Below are 16,168 nucleotides of genomic sequence, written 5' to 3'. Positions count from 1 at the left end.
GCACTGTACCGGCCCCGACGTCACTTCCGGGCGCGCGCGTCATCCCTCCACAGCTTCTGGGCATGCCCAGAAGCTGTTTAGAAGGGAATGACGCGCGCGCGCCGGAACTGACGTTGGGGCCGGTGCAGGTGCAATGATTCCTGGGAGCGATGACGTTCAGCTCCCAGGAATCATTGCAAAAGCCAGGAAGTGACGAATCGCCGCAGCCGCCAAGGGGAGGAAGAAGGAAGTAAGGTAAGTATATTTTCTCTACAAGGTAAGTAAAAAAAAAAATTGCGATTATCCATTTGTTTTTCAGGTGACCCGGAGCGAGAAGATGGAGGTAAGTATAAAATTAGGGTGGAACTCCCCTTTAAATGCCACAGCTGGATTTCAAACGACAGACTTTCTGTTGATGGTTGTAGGGAGCTTTGTAGAGAGCTTTGACTGCTACAATCTCACCCTGGATCCAGGAAAACCATTGTACAGTCATATGACAACAAGCACTTAGAACCACTGTTTGCAGGTACAGCACACTTTACCCAGGTGGTAAGTGCGTACACGGCTTTTTGTCATCAAGCCTCAAGGTTGTAAGGTTATCACTTGGTCATTCGTTAATACATTTACCAAATTGAATGAATGGTTGTGGCAGCTTCAGCCAAAGACAGTTTTTAGTGTAATGTTTTACAGGCAGCAGTTTGACTGGCTTATATAATTGTTCTTTATTTTTTTTTTCCATTCTATTTATATGCCTGCCTCATTGTGGCATTGTTTTGGTATATCCCCTTCTGTGACTATCTAAAGCAGAGCTGTTTTCTCAAATGAGTAAAAGAGAAAGTGGATTTTACCATGAGACCTCTGTGTTCATTGGAGGACACTTGCTGCTGCATATATGTGTAAATACTATTAATGCATGTAAGGAAGTTGTCCACAGCTGTATAGGAGGGCATGGCCGTCAGCAGGGGCCGCCCTCAAGGCTGTTTGTTTTTTTTGTTTTTTTTCTGCACCTAGTGTCTTACTCCTGCAGGCGGTAATAATAGCCAGTTGGTGGTTATTAAAAGCAGAGCTGTGTTCTCAAATGAATGCAGAGAATAGGATTTTAAGATGAGTACATTAAATTTAGATAAAGTAGGGGAAGTTTAAAACCCCTATTTTAGCCCTGGTCCACACTGATGCGGTGTGGGAAACTCAGTGATTCCTGTGCCTTTCAGCACTGCATAGAAATAACACTGTGTTTATGCAATCTGCTGCGGGTGTCAATTAAAAAGTTAATGACATCCCAAAAGTAGGTCGCAAAACGCAGTGCGTTTGCCTTATCCACTGCCAGTGCAAACAAAAAAACTTGCCCACACCTTTTACATGTGTTTAAAATGAATGGGCTTAAATTGCACCACACAGAATTACATATGATTTTCACAGGAATGTGGTGCAATTGCTGTGCGAATCCCATGTTGTGCGCAGTGTGAACCAGGGCTCATTGTCTCTGCCCCGTTGTGGAGATTTTATTTCCTGTGATAGGAAAGGAGAAAAACTCTCTAACAAATGTCAACAAAAAAATTTGATCCCATGGGATGGGTTACCCTTGCCTCCTTGCTTAAGTGACAGCTCAGTTTGGATTTCCCTAAGTGTTCTGTCTCTGTAACAGTGGTCCCCAGGACAAACATAGGTGTGTGAATCTCACCAGTGGAAATACAGACAGCAATAAAAACCTGACAGAGGCTCTTACTTTTCCTTACTCTATTGAAAACTGAGAAATTGTCTTTAACTTACATTTAATATACAGTAACATTATATAAACAAAAATCCATGCAACGGTTACTTATTTCTAGCTGCTGACACTTAGTGAAAAAAATCACTCACTCAATATTAGTATAATAAATGTGAAGAACTTTGCTCCCAAAGCAGAAAGCCTCCACTGACCGCCCCCAGGCGTCTGCTCACCTTTGATATAGTTCTTGACGTCATTGGTAACGACGAAACATGTAGGATAGAGCCTTGATGTTCTAAGGGAGAGGTATTGCTGTGACTGTGTGTGCCCTATGCTTTGAATGTGTATCATCCATTGCATTAACGAGTGCTGTACTACAAAGGTTTGTACATAGAAGTGATTGTTCTGCTTTTTATAGTGAGTTTTATTTCATTCATTTAAAAATTGTATGTAGGGAACACTATGTATGTTTCTCTTTTCCTTTGAGCTGATATGTTGGATTATTTCCCCTGGGCGGAATTGGCTGTTTGATGAGGCTGACCTTTGAGAGATAAATGATCTGGGCTGAAGCTCTGTGTGGTCTGGAAGACTTCTAATACTTGCTGAATTCAGATTTTTAACACAAAGTATTTGACCTTTGTTGAGAAGGTCTATATTCAGAGTTGTATAAAGTACTCGAAACCCATACTTGAGTAAAAGTACAAGTGCTCGATCAAAAAGTGACTTGAGTAGAAGTGGAAGTGCTCAATCAAAAAATGACTTGAGTAGAAGTACTAAAGTATTCAACATTTTTTGTACTTAAGTATTGCAAGTAGTTTTTTTTTAAATTTTGCTACTCAAGTACTGAAAGTAAAAGTACAAGTACTGTGTTATGTAGTTATTAAAGAAAGAAGTCAAAAGTTTGAACATCATATTGTTTTTTATTATTTCAAATGCAGCTTTTATTTATACATACAGTAGCATTTATTTTCGTATGCGCTGATAATACACATGTTTTGAGCTTCATGAAACCTGCCATTTACTGTTCTGGCAGTGGTAATTTTTATAATAGTAACGAGTAACTATGCAGCACAAAAAAAAAAAATATTGGAGTAGAAGTATTGAAATCATCGAAAAAATGTAGTGAAGTAAAAGTGGAAGTAGGAGAAAAAAATTCTACTCTAGGAAAGTACAGATACCGCATTTCGGTACTTAAGTACAGTAGTGAAGTAGTTCTACTTAGTTACTGTACATCTCTGTCTATATTGAAGGTGAGCAGACACCTTTGAAGGGTTAGTGGGGGCTTTCAGCTTTCTTCACTTATTTTTGAAGATTTGCTGGATTGAGTGAACTAAACCCTATTTTTCACCACAGGGTGGTGTACACATTGATGTTGTTTTTCAAGAAAGAGTGCCACAAATAGAATTTTTTTCACAATTTGTAGAACTAATTTCTCATTTTGATGTATGTTATATCATGTTTTTTTGATTTATCACTGAAATGTTTTGATTTTGATCACATATCACTAAGTTAATAAGCACAGCACATTTAATATACTAATATACAGTATGTACTCTGTGAAGGATTGCATATGGTCTTTAGTTTTTGTAAAGTGAGTAAAGAGTATGTTATATGTTAGGTTAAACTGGAGTCTCAGTACAAAGCCAAGTAAGAGGCTATGACACAGAAAATAATATCATGCCAACCTTTTTCCTAAATTTTGGGACTGTTTCATTTTGCTTATAACTATTTTTGTAGGTAAGAGTATTTGTGTCAGGAGGAGTGGGTGTATACCAGTGTTAATTTTGCTGACGAAAACATTTTTGTCAGGAAAATGTTTCCAATGACAAAAACTAAACGAAAATTACCCCGATTTTTGTCAATTTGTGAAAACTATGACGAAAATGTGTGGGAGGGACATTTACCCACGTGAACTTCCGGTTTCTTCGATGCTCCTCCTGTAAACCCCGTGAGTGTTTCCCTTCCCAGCAAGCAAGGTAGCAACTGTAGCGTGCTTAGTGGTGTGGCTTGCTTAGCACTCTGCAGCATTACAGGCCTTCTCAGATAACTGTCCAGAGCACTGTGTGCATTAGCCTCCTCAGGCCACTGTCCAGAGCATTGTGTGCATTACAGGCCTCCTCAAACCACTGTCCAGAGCACTGTGTGCATTACAGGCCTCCTCAGACCACCGTCCAGAGCATTGTGTGCATTACAGACCTCCTCAGACCACCATCCAGAGCACTGTTTGCATTACAGGCCTCCTCAGACCACCATCCAGAGCACAGTGTGAATTACAGGCCTCCTCAGACCACCGTCCAGAGCATTGTGTGCATTACAGACCTCCTCAGACCACCATCCAGAGCACTATGCAGCATTACATGCCTCTTCAGACTACCGCCCAGAGCACTGTACAGCATTTATAGGCCTCCTCAGACCACCGTCCAGAGTACTGTGCAGCATTTACAGGCCTCCTCAGACCACCGTCCAGAGAACTGTGCAGCAGTACAGGCCTCCTCAGACTGTTCATAACACTCACTGTGCATTACAGGCCTCCTCAGACCGTCCAGAACACTCACTGTGCAATACAGGCCTCCTCAGACCGTCCAGAACACTCACTGTGCATTACAGGCCTCCTCAGACCGTCCAGAACACTCACTGTGCATTACAGGCCTCCTCAGACCGTCCAGAACACTCACTGTGCATTACAGGCCTCCTCAGACCGTCCAGAACACTCACTGTGCATTACAGGCCTCCTCAGACCGTCCAGAACACTCACTGTGCATTACAGGCCTCCTCAGACCGTCCAGAACACTCACTGTGCATTACAGGCCTCCTCAGACCGTCCAGAACACTCACTGTGCATTACAGGCCTCCTCAGACCGTCCAGAACACTCACTGTGCATTACAGGCCTCCTCAGACCGTCCAGAACACTCACTGTGCATTACAGGCCTCCTCAGACCGTCCAGAACACTCACTGTGCATTACAGGCCTCCTCAGACCTTCCAGAACACTCACTGTGCATTACAGGCCTCCTCAGACCGTCCAGAGCTTGTAGTTTGTTCAAACCTTAATACCGTAAAAAAAATTACATGTTCAATTTTTTTTTATTCCAGGAGTATATAATGAGTTTGGAAATTCCAGAGAAAAGCTTAAATAATGCATTACAATTTAACTAAACAAATGTGATTTTACTCAACTAAAATATGACTAAAACTAAAACAATTAAGATGACTAAAATACAACTAAAACAAAAATGACATTTTAGTCAAAAGACTATGACTAAAACTAAATTGAAATTTGATGCCAAAATTAGCACTGGTGTATACAAGACGTTCCCCTGCACTAAGAGCAGTGACTGGTCTTTATAACAGAAAGCTCCAGCACAGAGGTAAAGTGCAGGGGTTGCTAGCTTACTGCACAGATCTGGAACAAATATACAAAGCACACTAAGATTCAAGTACAAATACATGTCTCTTATATTTAGACAATATTTGCTTATCCTGGAGTTCAGCTTTAACACACTGGAAGGTTGGTTTAACCACATATTTTGCCTGTGTGGCTATTTTACCCAAACAGATTCTGGTTTATCGTTTGTTTTTGTTTTGTTTTTTTGTTTTTTTTAAGTGAATTTTTAAAGGTTTTGTGTATAAAGCATAATATAGCATAGCATTTTGTGGGTCTAGAGAAACTAGCTCTGGCTTGAATTGAAATAGAACAGCGTCATTGCTTGGTAGTAGAAGATATGGCTTAAGATGTTAAAATTTGCTTTAATACATTGGTGTACTAGTAGTTAAGTATTACATTCCATCTGTTTACACTGTATTATATAAGGACTGTATCTCAAAATATAGACTGTGGAAATACAGTTTATCTGGAAAGTATTCACAGCGCTTTTTTCACATTTTGTTATGTTACAGCCTTATTCCAAAATAGATAAAATTCATTATTTTCCTCAAAATTCTACAAACAATACCCCATAATGAAAACATGAAAGAAGTTTGTTTGAAGTCTTTGTAAATTTATTAAAAATAAAAAAATTAAAAAAATCACATGTACATAAGTATTCACAGCCTTTACTATGACAATTAAAAATTCAGGCTCAGGGGCATCCTGTTTCCACTGATCATCCTTAAGATGTTTCCACAACTTGATTGTAATCAACCTGTGGTAAATTCAGCTGATTGGACATGATTTGGAAAGGCACACACCTGTCCTATATAAGGTCCCACAGTTAGCAGTGCATGTCAGAGCACAAACCAAGCCTTAAAGTCCAAGGAATTGTCTTTAGACCTCTGAGACAGGATTGTATCGAGGCACACATCTGGGGAAGGGTACAGAAAAATTTCTGCAGCATTAAAGGTTCCAATGAGCACAGTGGCCTCCATCATCCATAAGAAGTTTGGAACCACCAGGACTCTTCCTAGAGCGGACTGCCCGGCCAAACTGAGTGATCAGGGGAGAAGGGCCTTAGTCAGGGAGATGACCAAGAACCCGATTGTAACTCTGTCTGTCGGAGCTCCAGCATTTCTCTGTGGAGAGAGGAGAACCTTTCAGATCAACAACCATCTCTGTAGGCCTGTACAGTGGAGTGGCCAGATGGAAGCCACTCTTCAGTAAAAGGCACATGACAGCCCGTCTGGGGTTTTCCAAAAGGCACCTGAAGGACTCTCAGATCATTAGAAACAAAATTCTTCTCTTGTCTTATGAAACAAGGATTGAACTCTTTGGCATGAATGTCAAGCATTATGTCTGGAGGAAACCAGGCACCGCTCATCACCTGGCCAATACAATCTCTACAGTGAAGCACGGTGGTGGCAGCATTATGCTGTGGGGATGTTTTTCAGCGGCAGGAACTGGGAGACTAGTCAGGAGTGAGGGAAAGATGAATACAGCGATGCAAAGAGACATCCTTGATGAAAACCTGTGCCAGAGCGCTCTGGACCTCAGACTGGGGTGAAGGTTCATCTTCCAACAGGACAACGACCCTAAGCTCACATCCAAAATAACAAGAGTGGCTAAGGGACAACTCTGTGAAGGTCCTGGAGTGGCCCAGCCCAAGCCCAGACTTGAACCCGATTAAATATCTCTAGAGAGATCTGAAAATGGCTGTGCACCGACGCTCCCCATCCAACCTGATGGAGCTTGAGAGGTCCTGCAAAGAAGAATAGTAGAATCTTCCCAAAAATAGGTGTGCCAAGCTTGTAGCATCAAACTCAAAAAGACTTGAGGCTACAATTGGTGCCAAAGGTGCTTCAACAAAGTATTGAGCAAAGGCTGTGAATACTTATGTACATGGGATTTTCTTTTTTCTTTTTTTCTTTTTAATAAATTTGCAAAGATCTCAAACAAACATCTTTCCCGTTGTTATTATGGGGTATTGTTTGTAGAATTTTGAGGAAAATAATGAATTTATTCAATTTTGCGATAAGGCTGTAAACTTTCTGCATGCACTCTATATTGCTGTTTTTTTTTTACAGATTTAAATGTCAATAATAGTATTTAATGTACAAGCATAAAACTTTCAGCTATGATGACCTTGCCATGAAAATCATTCACATTTATTTTGTTTCAGAATGGACTAACACTGCGTAAAATCAATAGGCATGTGGATTTTCCCTTTATTTTAGACCTGGCACCTTTTTGTGCTGCAACTTGCAAGGTATAGTAAAATAGAGAAATAAATTGAGTATGGTTGAGATTCAGCGTGTGCTTACAACTGTAAGCAATGTAATTTTATTCCAACACTTAACAATAATTTACAATATGTAATATTGCCAAAAACAGAGCTGTGCCACTTATAATATAAATTAATAAATATTCTATGTATCCAATAAAAATTCTAAAGTGCTATAATATAGTGAGAATAAATAAGACTAATTCATAAGTGGATGTTAAAATTCATAAATCCAAAAATATTCAAATACAGTGAAATAAACAAATATAGATCTCAATAAAATATATGTTCATATAATGTAAAAGTCCCAATAAAGTGCAAAAATCATGTGCAAATAATCCGTGCAGACACTGCAAATCCAATGTTATGAAAAAGTTCCAGTGCTTCAGCGTTAAATCCAGTATCGTGCATCCCTTCACCTTTAATAAGATGGCAGCTCACCGACCCTTGTTTTACCAATGGGTCAGTCAGAGCATGCTGTTCCCTTATGGGATAATCACAGTAGAAAGGGTTAGCCAAATCCTGCAAGGAAATATGATCAGGATCAACTCAGAAGTATCCAGCAGCAATCGCACAGAGATATAAGAAAAAACACAACATTTAATGCTCTCTGTATGGCAGTTTATTGCAAATAAAGAGATGAAATAAATTTACAGATGCCGGCACAATCAGCTGTGCGGGCTGTGACAGGCAATCCGTACTCTACTGAGCAAACAGCGAACTGGCGTCCGGTAGCAGGCTCTGCCCCTTATACGCGTTGCATCATCCGTTGATGTCGTCAGTAGGGGTGGAGCCAACATCAATCGGTCACTAATTATATGCACTGCTGAGTCTAGTACCTCCCAGCCGCTGGTGATAACTAATCACTTGACAGCCTCTGATCACACACTCTGATGCAGCAAATAGAGAATAACACATTGACTAATGTAATGGGGACACTGACCAACCTAAATTACATTAGTCTATGTAAACAAGGCAGATTGCTGTTCTGTCATAATGAAAGGCATTGATCCTGTGTTCCTGCAAAGCAGGAACATGGAACTATGCCTTCCCCTAGTAAAATTACCTCCCACACAAACACTGGTTAGGCACAGTTAACCCTTCTGATTGCTCCTAATGTTTAACCCCTTCCCAGCCAGTGTCATTAGCACAGTGACAGTGCATATTTTTAGCACTGATCATTGTGATAGTGTCACTGGTTCCCAAAAAGTGTCAGTGTCCTGACTGTCCACCTCAATATCACAGTCTCACTATAAGTCGCTGATCGCGGCCATTAGTAGTAATATATATATATATATATATATATATATATATATATATATATATATATATATATATATATATCCCATAATTTGTAGACGCTATAATGTTTGCGCAAACCAATCCATATACACATATTGGGATTTTTTTCATTTTTTTTTACTGGATATGTTTTATAGCAGAAAGTAAAAAAAAATTTTTTTTTTCAAAATTGTCTGTCTTGTTTTTTGTGCGAAAAACAAAAACTGCAGTGGTGATCAACCACCAAAAGAAAGCTCTGATCTGGGGGGGGGGGGAGACATATATTTTGTTTGGGTATAGTGTCGCACAACCGCACAATTGTCAGTTAAAGTAACGCAGTGCTCCCAAAAAATGGCTTGGTCGTGAAGGAGGGTAAATCTTCGGAAGGGGTATGTGGTCAATATTTTGGAAATAAATGGAATATTTATATATGTATTATATAAAAAACTATTCTGTCTGTGTCCCCCATATCACTGGATAACAGGTTTTGCTTTCAGAACTATATAGTTAAAGGTTTGTGGACACCTGACCATAAAACCTAGATGAGCTTTTTAGACATCCCATTCTAAATCCTAGGCATGTTGCCATTAACAACCCATCCCCCACCCTGGAGTTTGTGGCTACAACGGCCTCCATCCTTCTGGGAAGGCTTTCCATAAGATTTTAGAGTGTTTCTGATATTGTACGACAACAGCTGGCTCTCAGAAAGATGTCATAAGCAGTCACTTCCGGTTCCTGTGTGCATATTCTGGAAGTGTCTGGTGCAGAAGTCGCATCTGGTGTGCAGCATGGAGCAGCAGGAAGGTGAGGGGGGTCCGATCCAGAGCGGAGCAGACGGCATACGCAGTCTGCAGCATAGGAACGGTATAGTCAAAGGTGAGTGGGGACCAGAGAGAGAGAGTAGTGAGCAGCAGAGATAGGGGACTGGAACAGGAGAAACTACCAATGTCACACATGCTGCACAGCATGGGAGTAATTAAGCAGGGACCAAAGAGAGAGGAGGAACTGCAAACCCAGAGGACTACTACGGAGTGTGGGGGATTGCAGAGCTGGGGGTTACTACTGAATGGGGGATCAGCAGAGCTGGGGGTTAATTCTGAGTGGGGCATCAGCAGAGCTGGGAGTACTACTTAGCAGGTGATCTGCTGAACAAAGGTACTAATAAACTGGAGATCTGCTGAACGAGGATGCCAATGAGCTGGGGATCTGCTGAACATGGGTACTTATGAGCTGGGGATCTACTGACTGGGGGTACTACTAAGCTGGGGTTCTACTGGGCCCCTTTAAAAACAAATAAAAAATCAAGGCACACACAGGGTGTTTGCCAAGCCTCAATAACTACTTAAATACAGGGCACTTTCACTCCCTTCCCGCCCAGGCCAATTTTCAGCTTTCAATGCTGTCGCACTTTGAATGACAATTGCGCGGTCATGCAAAACTGTACCCAAATTATTTTTTTTCCTTTTCTTCACACAAATAGAGCTTTCTTGTGGTGTTATTTAATCACTGCTGTTTTTTTTTTTTTTTTTTTTTGTTACTGCTAAAAAAAAAAAATGTTGAGAAAAAAAGTTTTTATTTTTTTCTGTCCGCAAATGTTTTTAAATAAGTAGCTTTTCTCCTACACTTATGTGCGCTGATGAGGCTTCACTAATGGGCACTGATGAGGTGGCACTAATATGCAGCACTGATGGGCAATGATAGTTGGCACTGATATGCAACACTGACAGGCGGCAGTGATAGGCACTGATGGGCACTAATAAGTGTCACTGGTGGGCTGCATTGATGGGCATGACTGATGGGCAAGCACTGAAAGGCAGCACTGATTGGCATACCTTTTGAGCACTGATAGGTGACACTGATGGGCAATAATAGGTGGCACTGATGGGCACAGACTGGTGCCACTGATGGACACAGAGTGGCATCACTGATGGGCACTGTTAGGGCTGCACTGTAATCAGGGCACTGATGATAAGTGCCCTGATTACATTTATAAGTCTTTTTTGTGAGGAAATGCTGCTTTTCAGCTCTCCTCACCTCACACTCTGTCACTGTGACAGAGGAAAAGCTAATAAACGACACTTCCTTGTTTACATGTGATCGGCTGTGATTAAACACAACCAGTCACATGGGTAAAGAGCCGTGGCCGCAGCTCTTTGCCGAGATTGGGGTGTCCCAGGAACACAGCGCGCCTGCGATCGCCGTGCCACATGGCACCTTTATATGACGTCGCCCCAGAACGAGAGCCACACTGCTCTGCTGTCATTTCATGGCGGGCAGGTGGGAAGTAGTTACAGCTTTAAAAAAGCATAATCAAAGCACCACCGAAGCATCAAAAACACAAAAAAGCATGTTGAAGCGTTAGGTGCTTTAATGTGGGTTGAAGTTGAAGCAAGTGTAAATGAGCCCTAAGGCATCTGTCATCTATTGTTGATTAAAGGTTCCCCTACAATAAGTCAAACTGTGGCTGGTTGGATGCCTTGTTTTGCATGAAGGAAGCAACTGCCATAGTTCAGCACCAACCTTCTTAGCACTGCCTGTTTGAATTTGCCATGATATAGGTTTTACCACAATATTTATTTTCTTCTCACTTTTCTTTATTTAAAGCGGAGTTCCGGGCACAAAATCAATGTTTTTTTTTTGTGCCCGTCCGCTAGTTCTGGATAACCTGAAAAGGAATTGGATAGTTAGGTTTTTTTTTTTTTTTAAAACTCACCTTGTAATTGTAGATCATAAATACTCACCTCAGGGTACTTCCTCCCTCGGAGCCGCGGCTCACCCCGTCACTTCCTGCCTCGCGATGATTCCTGGGAGCTGAACGTCATAGCTCCCAGGAATCAATGCGACGGCACCGGCCCCGCACGTCATTTCCGGGTGACGCCGCATTCCCCTGCTACACAGCTTCTGGGCATGCCCAGAAGCTATTTAGGAATGCGGCGCCGCACCGGAAGTGACGAGAGGGGCCGGTGCGGCGCATTCTGGGAGAAGAAGACGCGGAAGAAGACGCAGAAGAGGACCGCGCCGGCTTCAGCTGCCCACAAGAGAGATGGAAACGCTGTGGAAGAAATTTTATAAGTAAGTATTTCTTCTAAAAGGTAAGTGCGAACCGGGACAGATCAGAGGCTAGCCATTGTGGAATGTGCTAGCCCTGACTGTCCCGGGGGTATGTTCATTAAAAAATGACATCTGTGCCCGGAACTCCGCTTTAAGTTTTTAAGGGAATCTAGTTGTTTTGCCTAATACATACACTGGATGACTGTAGTAGTTAATGTAGAATGAACTAATGATGGGTTTTCTTTCTGTTTGAACATGTGAAGAATGTGATAGAAGAAAAAGGTGTTCTGTACAGTCTCTATGGAATAGTGGAGCATAGTGGATCTATGAGAGGAGGACACTATGTAGCTTATGTCAAAATCCGAATGCCTTCTAAAGGACCAGGTAAAACATCATTATTATAAATAAGCTTTCACATTTACTGTATAGTATATGTGCAACAGTTTATCCTAATCTTCAAGAATGCAGCTATTTGCTTTGTTTGTAACTTCCCTTTCTACAAACATGATACCTGTCTCTGTTCCGAATACATTTATTGTTTCCAGTCACATTTAGGGCTCACCCTATACTAGATCATAGTTTTGCGCAGCCTATTGCATTAGGAGTGCACCCTAAAGCTCAAACACACATGCCTTTCGCTGCAGCCTCAGCTGCACTGGACAGGGAATGAATGGGAAGTACTCTGTGGTGAGCGTCTGCCTGTCCAAAAATTCAAGCATAGTAAACCCAGTTTACTATGATCCAGTTATGAATGAACACAGTGAGTGTGTTTATTTAGAAAAGGAAAGTGCTGGTAAATTATAGAATTACTAGCCTCTTCCCCCCACTCTCCATCCTAAAACATACCCCGCAGCAGCTGGGAGGAGAAGAGAGGAGGGAAGGAGGAGGGAACTGTACTGTGGGGGGGGGGGACACGGGAGAAACCCAGGCAGTGGGGGGAATCGGCACTGCACGTAGTGATTAGGGTGTACTCAGGCACACCTGGCACACCTAGATATTTTTTTTCTAATTATGTTCTTAATCTATGGCAAGCCTAATTAGGAACAGTTTAAATGTAAACTTTCATAGTAAGCACCCAAAGAAAAATATAGTACAGTAAACCCCCCTCCATTACGTTCCGGACCCAGCCGCGAAAAGTGAAAATCCGCGAAATAGAAAAACCCTATTAAAATGCATTGTAGGCATGTTTTTTTTACTGTCACTGTACGTGTAAAAGCATTTTAAGGTCTTTAAACACACTTTTAAAACAATAGAAACAAATTTAAACCCATAAAATATACTGAGAGACATAGCAAGAGCTATGGAAAACACAAAAATATTTCCTTTTTAATGATTTATATAGTAAAATAACATTACAAAAAAAAAACGCAATATACCGGGACCGCAAAAACTGAACCGCGATGGAGCGGGGGTTTACTGTATTCTGATTGGTTTGGTTCTCCATGTAGTAGGTAACAGTTAAAAAAACAAATGTAGACTGATATTGTGTAATGTAATATTATAAACACATAATAGTGAATTGTTGATATATCTGGCAAGAGCTGAATGATCTCCAACAACTATCCCCTTAGGATTGGCTTGGTCCATGGAATACATCACTTTCTGAAAACCTCTTGATTTTCCTTTGCTTTTATGAAGATTTGTGTTCTGCTAGGGCAAACTTTGGAAGTGTTTAAAGTTATATTAAAGGCATATTTTTATTTTTTTTTAACCACTACTGGACCGCAAGGTTTTACCCCCTTATTAACCAGGCCATGTTTTTTGCGATACGGCACTGCGTTAATTTGACAGACAATTGCCCTGTTGTGCGGCGCTGTACCCAAATAAAATTGATGTCTTTTTTTTTCCCCCACAAATATTGCTTTCTTTTGGTGATATTTGTTTACCTCTGTGATTTTTATTTTTTGTGCTATAAATAAAAAAAAAGCGACAATTCTGCTTGATTTTTTCATCATTTTAGGCCAATATGCATTCTGCTACATAATTTTGGAGAAAAAAATCCCAATGAGTGTATATTGATTGGTTTGGGAAAAATTTTATTGCGTCTACAAACTAGGGGAAAGACTTATGTTGTTTTTATTCATTTATTTATTTTTTTACTACTAATTGCGGCAATCAGCAGTTTTTAGCGGGGCTGCGACATTGCGGCGGACAGATCAGGCACCTAACTGACATTTTTGACACTTTTGGGGGGACCAGTGACATTACTACAGTAATCAGTGCTAAAAATATGCACTGTTACTGTACTAATGACACTGGCGGGGAAGGAATTAACACCAGGGGCGATCAAAGGGTTAAGTGTGTCCCTAGGGGGTGCTTTCTAACTGTGAAGGGGATGGGCTTGCTGGATGAACACAGGGACCTGTGTTCATAAATAGGAGGAACACAGGATCCCTGTGTTGATTACTGACAGAACAGCGGTCTGCCGTGTTTACATCGGCAGACTGCCATTCTGTCTCCACGGGGAGCGATCATGGGTGCCCGGCAGACATCGTGGCTAGCGGACCCACTGATTGGCTCCCACTGTGGACAATCGGCGCACGCACACCCCCACTGGCTGTCCCGCGAAACGACAGGTATGTCCTTCCTGCCGCAGTATGAGTATGGTGGCTGGTCGGCAAGTGGTTAAATAACATTTAATAACTTATATGTTGTTACCAGTGGTTTTGCAAAGAACAGCCCCGATCCTCCCCTTCTTGGGTCCCCCGCTGATGCTCCTGGCCCTTCCCTCCTGCTGAGTGCCCCTATAGTAATCGTCTTTCTATGGGGTCGCTCTAGAGCCACTGCTCTGTGTGTCCATTCTCACATGGAGCATAACTCAGCACCGCCCCAGCTGTCTCCTCATACCAATGACTCTTGCTGCTGTCTCAGCCAATGAGAAGGAAGAGACCCGGGAGAGCTACTGCTCTCGTGCACATCGCTCGATTGAGATGGTTGTCATAAATAGACCCTCTAGATTAAAACTTAAATTAAATTAAGGATCTTCTTTGTTGTTAATTATACAAGCACATATCTCCCATTTATATAGAAGCCAAGCTTTTGGATAAAGTGTTATTTGACTCAAAAAGGTTTCCTTGTAGGCTGACAATATGTTGGTATACATGGCAAACCTCAGGGTGTCTTTTCCAATTTGGCTGGATATAAAAGAAGAGCTTTACGATTGTTAAAAAAGGCTCATCTTTAACCATAAACATGAACCTAGAGAAATCAGCAGTCGTTTAAATGACTCTATACTATAGTATACCATCAGGGGCAGGTAACGTTTGCATTAAATATTTTTTGAGTGTGGTAAAAGGTTTAAATTTGTCCTAGATTAAATAAAATGGTAAAACTGGCCCTTGCAGATGTGATGTCAGTACACTTGTACCTACTGTGTACCTTCAAACAAGAGCTGAAGTGGGCCATTGCCAATGCCATCCAGAACTATAAAACAAACCAATATGAAATGCTGCAGGAACTTACTGTTTAATTGTGTATATATATATATATATATATATATATATATATATATATATATATACCATGGAGCAAATGGAAGGACAAGATTTGTAGAAATAAGTGCTACGAAATAAATATACACTAGGCATAAAGGCAGAGCTGTCAGCACAGGGCACATGTTGATTGTCTCCTTTAAGGTTACACAAAGGACACTTTGCTAATATAGGCCAGTTGCTATAGTATATGTAGTGTTCTACTGTATATGTACTAGTAACATTTGTATGACCATTGATATTTTAATGCTCACTTTTTTGTTTTCTTTACAGTACTGAAGGATGGAGCAACATCTTCTTGCAGCCAATGGGTGTATATTAGTGATACACACATACAGATGGTAGATGAATCCAGGGTGCTAGCTGCTCAAGCTTATCTTTTATTTTATGAAAGACCATAGTGAAAGTTCTTTTGAACTTTGCTCTAAGGCACGTTTTTCAGTTACAGGTCTACGCCAGGATTTGCTAAAGAAAGGGAAATCTAGGAAACAATGCTGCTCTAAATATGTTTGTGATATGACAAAAGTAATTTGTTTTCAGTTCATCATTTTTTTCTAGACAGGGTATCATAACAGACTGTAAATGCATTTTAAGTCAATTTAGACCTAATCTAATTCTCATCGGCCAATGTATCCTATTGTTATAAAGGATAATCTGGAGGAATGTGGGTAGAAATGCTGCTTGAGCTACTGCATTCCTATTTTTAAGTTTGACCACTCAATTCCCAGCTCCCTTGCACTCCTCTCTTGGCCAGCTCACTCCCACTCATATCACCCCCCTTCTGGCTACTTTTCTCTTGTTCATAACACCCCATTTCCTGTTAAGTCACTACCCCTTGTGTTACTCTCCTCCCAACCAGCTCCCCCTGCTTTGCCAGTGCACCCTTGCTTCAAATAAAATTCTATACAAAAAGTCCAAAGTAAAGGTAAAACCAAATCCTAATGCCAGTTATTGTATGTTACCATGGAAATGCAAGTACAGCAGAATGCTGATGAGGTACAGTA

At 41.1% G+C, this 16,168-nt stretch overlaps 1 protein-coding gene across 1 annotated transcript in view; it reads left to right on the top strand.

The window, feature by feature from the left end:
- The window catches only part of USP45 (ubiquitin specific peptidase 45), a 333,185-nt gene extending 317,547 nt beyond the window's left edge, over positions 1 to 15,638 (top strand). Inside the window, exons 16-18 of the mRNA XM_082250245.1 lie at positions 7,240 to 7,326; positions 11,937 to 12,057; positions 15,438 to 15,638. Of these exons, the coding sequence (XP_082106371.1) occupies positions 7,240 to 7,326; positions 11,937 to 12,057; positions 15,438 to 15,565 (336 nt within the window). The 3' untranslated portion in view covers positions 15,566 to 15,638. The remainder of the gene's footprint in view (positions 1 to 7,239; positions 7,327 to 11,936; positions 12,058 to 15,437) is intronic.
- The last annotated feature ends 530 nt before the right edge of the window (positions 15,639 to 16,168 follow it).

This window comes from Pelophylax lessonae (assembly GCF_965119305.1).
Source record: "Pelophylax lessonae genome assembly, chromosome: 3".
NCBI lineage: Eukaryota > Metazoa > Chordata > Amphibia > Anura > Ranidae > Pelophylax > Pelophylax lessonae.
This window is presented reverse-complemented; position numbering and strand designations above follow the sequence as displayed.